This window comes from Symphalangus syndactylus, chromosome 13 (assembly GCF_028878055.3).
Source record: "Symphalangus syndactylus isolate Jambi chromosome 13, NHGRI_mSymSyn1-v2.1_pri, whole genome shotgun sequence".
Lineage (NCBI taxonomy): Eukaryota > Metazoa > Chordata > Mammalia > Primates > Hylobatidae > Symphalangus > Symphalangus syndactylus.
In genome coordinates, this window is record NC_072435.2 from 100763443 (window position 1) to 100776728 (window position 13286).

The 13286-nt window shown below is 45.2% G+C and overlaps 1 protein-coding gene across 3 annotated transcripts in view; it reads right to left on the reverse strand.

The window, feature by feature from the left end:
* Nucleotides 1–13286, reverse strand: part of APPL2 (adaptor protein, phosphotyrosine interacting with PH domain and leucine zipper 2) — a 63539-nt gene that overhangs the window by 29380 nt on the left and 20873 nt on the right. For 2 of the 3 annotated variants that reach the window (XM_055239486.2, XM_055239487.2), the window contains exons 5-9: nt 8561–8648; nt 5352–5393; nt 5165–5223; nt 4252–4398; nt 888–970 (exon numbers count right to left, since the gene is read on the reverse strand). In XM_055239486.2, the coding sequence (XP_055095461.1) occupies nt 888–970; nt 4252–4398; nt 5165–5223; nt 5352–5393; nt 8561–8648 (419 nt within the window). Of the gene's footprint in view, nt 1–887; nt 971–4251; nt 4399–5164; nt 5242–5351; nt 5394–8560; nt 8649–13286 lie in introns of all 3 variants that reach the window. The other variant, XM_055239485.2, reaches the window with a different exon arrangement.

Consider the following 13286-nt stretch of genomic DNA (forward strand, 5'->3'; position numbering starts at 1 on the left):
TGCATCTGTCTCAGTGCTCAGCACTGGCTTTTCTTGGGACTGATTATTTTTGGAGCATTTCACATAGACTTCCACCTAGATCAATTCCCTTGTTTAGCCTTCATGAAGTGTGGTGAAATGCAACATCTTCAAGAAAATGAGTAACTTTCTCTTCATGTATCCACATGAAATAAAATTCTTATTCATTATTTCCATTTTGTCTATTTGTCAACTACACACACACACACACACACACACACACATACATGGACCTATTTCTATACTCCAGAACTCGTGGCAAGCACTTGGGAAGCCCATGCTGTGCTCCGGATGGACCAAGCCTGAAGCTGCAGGGGCCAGGGCCCCCCTCAGAGCTCCCTGTCATGGAAGCTGGGGAGGGGCAGGCGGCAGGGCGGCCACAGCCTCCAGTAAGTGTGGCAGTTACTCAACTACTGAAGAGAGTGATGTTGTATTTCTTAAAATAAGCAAATACAGTTTTTAAAATTAATTCCAAAAAGGCTCTATCCCTCCTTTGTCTATTATAAATTAATGCACTGGTCAGAGTTTCCTGAAAAGTGACAGCACTTCCATCTGCTACTGCCATGTACTCTCAAAGAAAGCCAAGAGCTCTTCTAAAACCACAGCAAAGCTAAGCTGGACTCCCAGGCTTGTAACATGTGAAACTCCAATATTCACAACAAGAAATCTGGAGAAAACTCCGCGAGTGTGCCCCAGATATTTATGAATATTGGAAGCTAAGGCGAGGGCACTGTTACTGACCATTTCTGGGGTGGACAGAGGCTCTGTGCGACCCTCCACAGTTAGAACCCTCCCCCCGACCTCCCAGAGATGTCAGATCAGCATGAAAGGCAAGGGGCACACAAGACCCGGCCGGAGTGCAGCATTACCTTTGAACCATGTCTGCAACGGAGGATAAAAAGCTGTCCACACGCTTGGAAAACATCTCTGCTCCCTTCTTAAAAAAGTTAATCTGAAAGATATAATTATAATATTCTGGAAATCATCCGGGGAAGTGATCAGTGAACTCACTGAAGGTGAGACAGGCAGCGTGAGGACCGCCATCACAGCTGGCTGGCCCGCCTCGCACGCGGCACCCGCAGCATCTCTACTGAGTCTACACCTGAGCACTATGCACTTTGAAACGGAAACCACAGTTGCTGGCTTTTGGGTGCCAATGGAAGGGATTCCTTACTTCCTGTGACTCCTGTCTAATACTCACTTCCCAGAAAGTCTGGGTCCCCTGACAAACCCTGGAGGGCAGGGGTATGGGAGAGGGGAAGAAGAAGATTTCTGTGTATTAGTGGCATCTGCACCATCCCCCCCTGAGCAGCTCCAGTTTCCATTCTTCGACAGCCATGACTTTTGCAAATCTGCCCGTTAGGTATGAACTGCTCCATTTTCTATGTCTGCTGGTTGGGAGGTAACAGTTACAGTTGCAAGCCTGGATGATGAAAAAAGAGAGAGAACGTTCTGTGTGAGCAAGGGTATTCTCTCACACATTAACCCAGCTCGTCTGTCTGACCTGGAAACCTCCCTTTCCTGGCATGGCAGGCACCAAAATCGACCTCTGATCCTGAAGAGGCTAGCAGGTATTCTCAGCATAGTTCTGACGGCTTTGCATCTATTCCCCAGATACCCTGGGAAAGCATGTGTTCTAATGTGCTTAGTTATCACAGGTTAAAAATGGATGATTGTGGTCATCCTAACCCAGGTGATACATGCAGGGGGCTGTTCTGGCCCCATGATCTTTAAATCATACAGAGATCACCACTGGAAATGCCATTTGGAACTCCTGAAATGTTAAATATCAAAATGGATATTAATCATTTAATATCATTAATCTGTTAAGTCAGCACTCTGCATTTCTAATGGCACAATGCCATGGTGGCCTCCCTCTCCTTCCCCTCCCTGAACTCCTTTGGAATTTGGACTCCTAGGCCATGTCTTAGCTCCTCTGCTATTCTGTAAGCTCCTTAGGGCAGGGGCTCACATAATCCCTAAGAAAAGTGGGTGAATGGATGAACGGAAGGCAGGTAAGACACTGGCTCTACAGCCGCATCACAGCCTGTCCCGTCAATATAACACTGGAGGTCACTGTTCTGTTCTCAAAAACCTGCGCACCGATTACAGAGCCTCAGTTTGCAGGCATGAGGACCGAACATGACTTCAAGTGCTGGAGAAGGCAGGAATGGAGTCCCCACACCTCCACAAAGGTGGGTGGTGCCAAGAAGCCTGGTGAGTCTCCACCACAACTGCCTTAGTGAGCAGCAGGAAGTGCTATGTTCACGGAACCATCAGCTCACAGAGGCTGGGGCTCAATAAACCCTGATTGCCAAGGTCGGATGAGGCAGGAGGACAGACAGCTGATGCTTCTGAATCATCCAGAAGATCACTCCACGGTGCCAGGCAACAAACTTGTCTAGGAGAAGGAGCTGTTGTTTTCATCTGCATTTAAAAATAATCCACAGGGAAAGGGCCTACTTGGTCTTGTGTCTTGAAATCTGGATATGAAAAATGAAAGATGCCATTCTCAGCTCTCAAAAATGATGCTCCTGCCACCCAATAATGATGGTGTGCTCTGCTGTTCCCACAGAACTGGGGCTACATGTGTGCTACAGTACCCACAGCTCCTCTTCTCCCTCTGTGGCCAGAGCACTCACTTAGAGAGTCCAGGCTGGGAGCAGTGAGGTAGTCCTTGGCCATGAACGAGAATGAAACCAGCTGGTGTCAAGCTTGTCCTATAGGCCTTGCAGGACACCCTCTTATCAAGCAAGTTCTACAGCACTGACCGATCAGGACCAGAGCTGCTCATCCTTCCGAGATGCTAGATCTGAGACCCTTCCTGACCCTAGGCCTCTGACTGAGCAAGGTTACGGCCCCAGAGGGATGGCGTCAATCCAGGAGGGGTTAACTAAAGAGAACAAAGAGAGCCCCGGCATTCTCTGATATGGCAAGGCCATCTGCCAGCTGCAATACTGCCTGCAGGAGAGGGGAGGGCAACAGTATGAGTTACTGCACACCTGTGTGCACAAGTGCCCATCACAAGCACCTGGACAACTCCCAAGATCTGCTGAAGACTGATGCCGCCCACAGCTGGGTGGTGCTACTTCACTCAGAAGACACAGAAAGACTCTATCGCTCTATTTAAGTATCACTTCCAAAGGCATAGGCTGACTTCAGTGAACTCACCATTCAACAACCTAACAACTAGATTAAGAAGGAAGACAACTGAGCTTGGATATTTTCCGAACCCATTTCCCGTTTGCCCTGAGAGTACTGTGCTGGCAGTGAGCTGCACTTTTTTCCTCTAAACAGGAAATGGGTTAAAGCTCCTCTCTCATTCCCCTTTTTGTTGAATGACACTGACATGAGGTTTTTGTTTTTTAATATATGTGCCTTAAAAATGTATTATAGAAGTATTAGATGTTCATATATCAGGTACTTTTAAGTTGGTGACTTTTTCTTAACAACATTTTGCTTCCTCGCATCCCCTTCTGTTCATAGATTGGCAACTGAGAGAAGATTCCTGGGTGCCTTTCTCACGGACCAAAGGATGGCTTTGGAGACAGCATGAGTGGGGCACATGCAGGACGGGGTGGAAAGTGAGGGGGTGGTGCCATCAGCCTCACATTCACAGTCACTCTTGTCTCCACTGCACTGGTGCCACTATAGTCAACTCCCCGTCCTTAAAGTAGAGCCTCTCTTAAGACAAATATTCAGCCAACCATTAAATAGGAGGATAGAAACCCAGTAAACACAGAAGACCTCATAAAGCACTGGCAACGTTTCCCCATGCCCAGATGTTAAGGTGCTGGGATCACCTAGGAGAGGTGCCGCCTGAGGAGCCAGCAGAGGGGGCCCTTACTACAGAGCAGCAAGGAGTGCCGGGAATCCTGGGTGACAGGCGAGCTATCCCAACCCCAGTGGTAGCTGCTTCTAGGAGAACTGCACCCAGCTGGCTTTCATTTGGATTAGAAAAAAAGGGCCACACAGGCTCCTCCCCAAGAGAGGCTTGGGGCCCAGGCCTCATTTCCTGAACATATGGCCTACCTCGAGGCCAATGCGTGTCCAGCTGAAGATGACCAGCTCAACTGGAAGCTGTCCAACCAAGTGCTGAATACCACCAAGTTGCCAGGGAGATTGTGCATTTATGTTTCTTTCTGCGACGATGCTTCAGTGTCTCCTGAGTGCTCTCTCAGCAGAACGTCACAGCTAGCTTAGGTTTCAGCCCTCAGGGAGGGACTCCCCTACCTGTCCATGGGCAAAGCCTATCATGGGCTCCATCATGGCCATTTGTTTTCTGTACTGCAGCGCGTTGAGGGCACAGTAGTACTGAAGGGAGGAGAGGTGCTGCTTCCGCCGGGCCACGGCCACCTCTTTTCTAACTTCGGTCTTCACCTGGTTAAAAGGTGAAAGGAAAACTTCAAGTTGTCTACTGTACATGACAATTCTGTAAAAGCGTGCACTTCAAAATGTTTGTTTATGCATTATAACCATTTTTGTGACAAATATAATAAAACGCAGATAAGGCTGCACCTCAACTTTCTAAAAAATACAAATTAAAAATATGCAAGAAACAGCATCTCAGTGCTCGTGAGGCTGCAGTGAGGTGAAGCCAGTACTCTCCTGGGAACAGTGCAAAGTCCTACAGTCCTTCAGGATAAAATATGGCAGCATGTACTGAAGAAGGCCACAGACATTCTAGTTCACTCATAAGACTGTATGCCAAGGAAATAATTTAGTCCAAGGAGATCATGTAACAGAAGTGAAAAGTTATATGCATGAAAATAGTCAATATTATCTAGAGTAGCGAAGGTCCTAGAAAGCATGGGTTAAAGAATCAGAGTCAACACTTGGGGCAAGGAGTTCAAGTGACCTGGGTGATAAATGAGTCAGACGAGGCAGCAGGCTGAAGTTAAAACCCCTGTGTGATCATAATCTTACAATGGCTCTAAGCTGGTGTTTAATAAACCAGTTTGAAAAGATAGAATAGAGAAGTGGAGGTCTACTTATGAGATTTGGAATGAATAATTTTAAAAGTCCATGTATAGTTAAAAAAAAAAAAAAAAACCACGACACCGTTTTATGCCATAAATTCACAAGAGGAAGACATGAAAAGCCTTTATGTAAATGAAGTGAAAAACAACATGTAAAGTATTCTTACCTTCTCATTTTCCTTTTTCTTAGGCAGCCTGCTGTATTTTGCCATTGAGAGGTCATGCTCTAAAAATAAACAGACATCTGAGCACCCAGGAGGGTCAGGGTCGAAAGGGAACAACATTCATTGGGCGTCTCCTCTCTGCCACAGTAAGCCCACACACCCACACACCAGGAAAGGAGAAGGTGCCTACCATTGCTAGCGAGTCCAAATAGATCCTTTAAAGTGCTTACTTCTGAAAAGGAGAAAAGGGACCGTCTCAGAGCAATGAAAAATAAAACATGCCAACCCGGAGCTCTGCACTTTCCCCTGAAAATAAGAGAATATGTGTGCAAGGGAACCTCAGTCCCCTGCTCTCACAGGCCTGGCCCAGAGGCTGGGACCTGGGCTCACTGAAACATATGGCTTCAACCATGCCCCCACACCCAGTGACCCTGACGACCTGAGCAGCCCCGCCTCTCCACACAGCACTCAGGGTCGTGAGGGAGAGGGCGCACCGGGAAGGTGGGCTGGACAGTGTGGTGGACAGGTACTTTTCATGGAGACCTGGAGTATAAACTTAAGTTCTGGTGCCTCGGCCCCTAAATAGAGTGTCTTAATACATCTTTCTACACCCAGAACCTAGAAGCTTCCTGTGTTGCCATTTTAATATCTGACTTACTGGAGTCATCCCTGGACAAAGGAATACGCGGTTCTCGTATTAATGAAAAATGTGACACGATCTAGCATACTGTAGTTGCGACAAGCCAACACCAATAACTATTACTCCAAGTGGGTGCCACACCCATCATGCACAGAGATGGCTGAACCAAGCCCAAGACCAAAAATCCGAAAAGATCATTGAGAGCAGTGACTGTCCAAGGTCAGAAACTTAAAAACACAATGATCGATACCTAAAAGAAAGCGACACTTTCTACAATTCTAAAACAATTCATTTTCATTTTGTCAAACAAAGCAAAGCCATTCACATCTAGGTTGGTTATACTGGTTTTCAATTTGCCTCCAAACTGCCTCCAGCTTTTAAATTCTCTTCGCGTTATTCATACTCTTTTGATATCAGGCTGCTTTCTGCCGTTTCCTGCTTGCACTTTTCTTTTTTTCTCTCCCATCTTTTACTTCTTGTTGGAGTCAAGTTTTAGGTTTCTTTACTTATCAATTTTAAGTAGTTTCCTTAATATCTCTTGCGTTCTCTTCATTCAGATTACGTACTTGTGTTGGTGAGTAAATAAAGGCCAAGAAGTGTAAGATAAAACGCCACTGTCTAGGCAGAGGGAGGTCAGATTCTAATCTGGTCTGATGTTGACTCAGGTATGACCCGGGGCCAAATACTTCAAAGCGATGTCCTGGGTGGCATCAGAAAAGGATGTTTAACCTTTTTCAAAGATACTAAGAAGATTCCTTCTTACTACTAATGAGCAGTTTTATTCCACTTTAAAAAATCACCATCCTGGGCAAATACTACTCATCCACATTTGGGGTCACTGGATTAACGGAGGCCACTGTCATTAATGCTTCTGGGCACTCTCAATTCTAGTTCTGCCTCCCATAAGCAAACCTGAAAGACATAAATCTGACAACATAGGTCTTAGGAGATGATTATTTTCTTTCAAACAGACTTGGAGTTTGTTTTAAAAATGACATCCCGTTCACTTCCAATGATTTTATTTAGAGAAAACCCTTCAAAAAAATGCACCCACTAAGGCGTTCAGTGAGGACTGAATAATCAGCAGATGACTAAGGCAAGCATGTTTTAGCTTCCTATGCAATGATAGATGAGCAACACTAAAAAGCACTAAAATTCCTGCTTTGTTTAATCAAGGCTTCCCTTTATGCAAGCAAATGGAGGTTATTACTTGTTATTTTTTGTTTATTAAGTTTTAGTGCTGCCAAACTGACCTTATGTAGAGTTTATGCCAGTTCTATCATTGTTCCTTAGCCTCAGGTGACACAAACACAGGGGATCTCAAAGCAAGGGAGGAAAACCTTCATCCTTTTTTTTTTTTTTTTTTGAGACGGAGTCTCACTCTGTCGCCTGGGCTGAAATGCAGTGGCGCGATCTCGGCTCACTGCAACCTCCACCTCCTGGGTTCAAGCGATTCTCCTGCCTCAGCCTCCCGAGTAGCTGGCACTACAGGCACGTGCCACCATGCCCGGCTAATTTTTTGTAGTTTTAGTAGAGACGGGGTTTCACCATGTTAGCCAGGATGGTCTAGATCTCCTGACCTCGTGATCCGTCCACCTTGGCCTCCCAAAGTGCTGGGATTACAGGCGTGAGCCACTGCGCCCAGCCAATCTTCACCTTTAAGACTTGTCTTTAGATTTACTGCAACCTTTCTCCGCCCCCACCCCCGCCGCAATAAAAGCTTAAGGTGATATATTTTTAAAGACGAAGTAATATACTGACCAGATCTTTTAGCATTCAGGTTTAGGCTTTTTTGGGGCCAGCAACTTGTTTATATCAGTGTTCTAGAAAATGTAATTCTTAAACTCTAAGTAATAAATACTTCCAATGAAGAGAGAATAGGACTAGAAAATGTGGAGTCCCTTTTCTAACATCAGCTAAGTTTTTTCAAGATTATTCATTCTTGCGTGAACCCGGGAGGCGGAGCTTGCAGTGAGCCGAGATTGCGCCACTGCACTCCAGCCTGGGCGACAGAGCAAGACTCCGTCTCAAAAAAAAAAAAAAAAAAAAAAAAAAAAAAAAAAAAAAAAGATTATTCATTCTTTTTTATGTGCATTTTGTGACTACCTTGATTTCTAAGAAATATAAAATTGTCCTAATGCTATATTTTAGTTGAAGAACCAAAATTAGTCCAAAAGGACAACTAAGTTTTCTGACTGACTCACAGATTCCCTTACTCACTAACTGGGAGTTCCATAAGAGCAGCCCCCATCCATCGTTCACAGCTGCATCCCCAGAGTCTAGCACAGGGAAAGCACGGTTCCTATCCCATCTTCCCCTCTCCAAGCTCCCGCTTTCCATTCCAAAGCATTCACGGTTCCCCCAAGAACAGCATGACTTTACAAATGTCCCCTAATCTGGAACACAGCATTAATGTCATTTTTCAAAACCCAGCTCAGAGATCACCTTCTCCAGGAAGCCTTCCCTAGCACGCCTTTCTGTGTGCTGTTTCTACTCCTGTGCATCTCTGTCCTGTTGCCCTCATCACACGATATTACAACGATCTGTTTCCACACCTGTCTTTCCACTGGCCTGTGATCTCCTTTAGGTGAGCTGGGAACATAGTGGGAAGTCAGTAAATTTCGCTGAATTGAACTGCTCAAAAAGAAAGGCATTTCTCAGCAATCTACACATTGAAAGAAAGTAATGCAGTAAGAATTATTATTAAGTGCATTACACAATATTTTGAAGGTAACTGGCATTGAACTCAGTTACTTTACCTGTGAGATCCTTTTCTCGGAATTGTATAATAGGTAGAACCATTGTGTCTGCCAATTGTTTAGCCAGCTCTGTATGGAGAAGATTAAGCTGAAAGAAAGAGAATGGTATTCAGGTAAATTAAATACATTATTATTATTGACATAGTCTCATTTCACCAAGGAATCACACTGAACACTTCTGTGTGGTCACAGAGCTCAGGGAGACTTCCTTAGCAAATAAGTACCCTTCATAAAGCAGTAAATGATACTGGCCTAGAAGCATGAAAAATGAAATGCAAGGTTCTAACTGACCAGGGCACCAGTTAAGCTTGCTAACAGAGTGTCTGGGCCCACAGTTACCCTGTTCACCGGGCAGACTCTGCTTCTTCTGTGTTCCCACTCTGGGCCTCACCCCACTGGAGAATCGTAATGCCTGGATGTGCCTGCAGAGAACACAGCCAGCTGTCAGTGCTGTCATGGCTCAGGACCTCGCCGGGCTGCTCAGCTCTCTCACTCTCCAGGGAGGCTAAAGCCACGCCTTAAAGATGGGCCTGCTGGAAACCTACTCACCTGAAAACCAGAGCCAGCTATGGGCCTGGAAGTGACTTTGGAGAAAGAATACTCCCTACCAGCTGGGCGTGGTAGCTCACGCCTATAATCCCAGCACTTTGGGAGGCTGAGGCAGGCGGATCATGAGGTCGGGAGATCGAGACCATCCTGGCTAGCACAGTGAAATCCTGTCTCTACTAAAAATACAAAAAATTAGCCAGCGTGGTGGCGGGCACCTGTAGTCCCAGCTATGCAGGAGGCTGAGGCAGGAGAATGGTGTGAAGCCGGGAGGTGGAGCTTGCAGTGAGCCAAGATTGCACCACTGCACTTCAGCCTGGGTGACAGAGACACAGCGAGACTCCATCTCAAATAAAAAAAAAAAAAAAAAAAAAAAAGAATACTCCCTACAAAACAACTCTGCCAGATTTCAGACCTTTAGTCTAGCAAAGGCCTTTCTGAGAGTAAGATATAAGATATAAGACAACTGCATTTAGATGTGAGGCTCCTCACCAGATGATTTTAACAGCTCTGGACTCTTTCTCCCTTTCCACCTCAAGGACTCAGTAAATTCTATCTTTGTAAATTATCTAGGAGAAATAAAAATTATCCCTATCAGTGCATTTTTGAGTACTTTTTGCATGCCAGCTTTATATGCTCAATACTAAGTAGTTCTCACCCATTCTGTGAGTTAGGTATTATTTATCATCACCACTTTACAGACATGCAAATAGCTCTCCAAATCCAGAGGGCAAATAAATAGCACAGCTGGGCTTCTAATCTGGGGCTGGTGGGTCTAAGATTTGTTTACTTTCCACTACATAGCCTGGGATATAGAATTTGTCCTTTATGCTCACATGTTTGGGAATCTAGATGTTGGCAATGAATATAATGGGAGGGATTTTCCCACTAGACCACAGACTTCCAGATATTTTGGGATTCCTGCTGGGTGACTAAGGGGAAATCACCCAGCAATCATTTTTGGATTCAACATGTGGCAAAGTTTCTTTTAGCAGTGCTGGCAGTCACGCATATTCATCAACCTTCTGCACATGCATCTCCCAACAGATCTGGTCCTCTAGGCTGTGGCTTCAGAGGCCACTCTTATAAGCTTAAAGACTTGCCTAAGGTCAACCATTTGCCAGGCAGGGGAGCACTGGGGCAAGCTGCTAACACTTTCCCTATCACTCGACCGAGTCAAAGCATGGCAGCTATATTTGGGGGTAACACAGGAAGACAGCCATGCCAGTAAATGCCTTCAGAACAGAATGTGATGACTACTTTTCCAGAAAAACTTCTATAAGAAAGGTACTGTTTTTCATTAACAGTTAACAGGCTCTGTGCTTGACGCTCTGAGAGACATTATTTAATTCAATCAATATAATAGCCCAATTAAGTGGGCCTTGCTGATGCCATATAAGATGGAGAAACCAAAACTCAGAAAGATTAAGTGTCTTTCCAATGGTTATATACTTCAGAAATGGTACATTTCCCAGCTACTCATTTTCTCCCCAAGAATTAAGGGGGTTATGTCATCAGCTTTTAACGTGGGGCTTTTGAGCTGTGAGTTGTACAGGATAATCACTGCTGACCAGAGCACCTTCGCTGAGGAGAATGGAAGGGGCATGCACCACCTCTCACAACTTTAGCATCGCCATACAGAAAATGGGGACAACAGCATCTTCCTTGCATGGCTAAGGCATGTGAGGACAAGACAGTGACATGAACAGGACACACTCAGAGCAGAGTGCCTGGCATACATGCTCAGTCTTCAATCAGTGGACTCTAATGACAATGACATCCTGTCTCAGGTGCACTCAAAGGAAGTGGTCCGGAAACTCTGCTTTTAGGGAAATCACCATGCATGGAAATCTCTGTGTGACTTATAACATGTAAGATCTCATTCCAATGCATTCTATTAGATATAAGCCACATAAATTTCTACTTTTTGTTGATCTTTCCTTTAATTTCTGAGTCAAATAGCTTGCCTTAAAATTTTTTCAACCTGGTTTAGGCCCAGGTAGAGTGAACAGCCTCAAAAGCTACTCTCCTCTTCCCAGATCTAGGCCCCACCTGGCCTAACTGCTTTCGCTCTCTGGGTCTTTACATCAAAAGGTTTGTTTGAAAACTCCTTGCAGAGCTAACCTTCCAAGGTGCCATGATACTGCCTGTAACAACCACACTTCTGGTCGGGCATGGTGGCTCACACCTGTAATCTCAGCACTTTGGGAGGCTGAGGCGGGCGGATCACCTGAGGTCAGGAGTTCAAGACCAGCCTGACCAACATGGAGAAACCCCGTCTCTACTAAAAATACAAAATTGGCCGGGCGTGGTGGCGCATGCCTGTAATCCCAGCTGCTTGGAAAGGCTGAGGCAGGACAGTTGCTTGAACCCGGGAGGCAGAGGTTGCGGTGAGCCAAGATCGTGCCATTGCACTCCAGCCTGGGCAATAAGAGCAAAACTCTGTCTCAAAAAATAAAAAAATAAAAACCATACTTCCATCCTTTGGGAACTATTCACTCCCTACTGAAACAATCATCATTCCTGCCCATGCCAACGTGGTTGTAAGTAAATATTTTAAACTGGAAATCTTGCTTCTGGGGTTTCGACAACCGCATTTCCTTAGCAACTCTCTTCTCAAGCAAACATGTGACTCAGGGGTGCAGTCTATTGCTTCTCACCCCGGGTTATCTTTCTACTGTTAAGAAAAACTCTTCCCCAACCTTCCAAAAATCACTTTTGCTCCTCTATAATTACGTCTTCTATGTATCTTTTACCCATTTCAACACATTTGAGAGAGAGCCACGCAGTGCGTGTGATATAATAATAAAAAATATGTATTTGGTCTTTGCCCCAGTTCTTGGCAGAGAGCTCTGAAAACCCTTTAATTTCCTGAGCAATAGGAGTGCTAGGAGCATATTTTGTTATAATATTTGGTCTTTGACCCCAGTTTCTGACATAGAGTTCCTAATCCTTTGGAATTTCCTGGATGATGGGAGTGTCTTTGTTCTGATGAGGCAACTCCTGGTGGCCTCCAGGATAGGGGCTGGTCACCAGAAACACCAAACCATGATTACGAGCTTGGAGCTTTCAGCCCCACCCCCATCTTCCAGGAACGGGAGAGAGCTAGAGGTTGATCACATCTATGTGATGAAGCTGCCAATAAAAACACCTGAACTGCAGGGTTTGGAGAGCTTCCAGGTCGTTAAAACACCTGGCAGAGCCCAGAGGGGTGACGTCCCCAGAGAGGGCATGGAAGTTCCATGCTGCCTCCCCTGTACCTTGCCCTATGTATCACTTCATCTGGCTATTCATCTGTGTCCTCTGTAATATCCTTTATAATAAACTGGTAAATTTAAGTGTTTCCCTGATTTGTGAGCCATTCTAGAAAATAATCAAAGCCCAGGGGGATGTTGCAGGAACCCCCAGTCTATAGCTCGTTTGTCAGAAGTACCAGAGGCCTAGACTTGCAATTGGCATCTGAAGTGTGGGGGAGGGGGTAGTCTGGTGGGATCATGCCCTTAACTTGTGGGATCTGAGGCTATCTCCAGGTAAGATATGTCGGAATTAAGTTAAATTGTAGGACAGCCAGCTAGTGTCACAGAATTGCTTGATGTGGGGAAAACCCACACTTTTTGGTGACCAAAGTGTGCTGAGTGCTGAAAGTATAGAAAGAGAACGAGTTTGTCTTTTTCCTACTGCTTAGTAGGGTAGAGGACAAAGCACAATAAAAACCATATGACGTGTTCACTTTTATAACCCCAGTGCCTAGAACAGCGTCTGCTAAGTAGAAGGTCATCAATAAATGTTTGTTGAATAAATAATGGCTTGTTGAACTGGTTTGCTGAATAAATGAAAATGCAATTAGTACAGTTTGATATGAATGTTAGTTTCTCATTTTGTAAACCAAAGACAGTATCTACTGCAGATCAATAACTGGTCAGTTAAACGGCATCTGCATACTCCTTTATGTTTATTCTTTATCATGATTCTCTGAGTATTCAAACTCCTTAAAAGATGGAACTATCTGGCCGGGAGCGGTGGCTCACGCCTGTAATCCCAGCACTTTGGGAGGCCAAGGTGGGCGGATCACGAGGTCAGAAGACCGAGACCATCCTGGCTAACACGGTGAAACCCCGTCTCTACTAAAAATACAAAAAATTAGCCGGGCATGGTGGCAGGCGCCTGTAGTCCCAGCTAC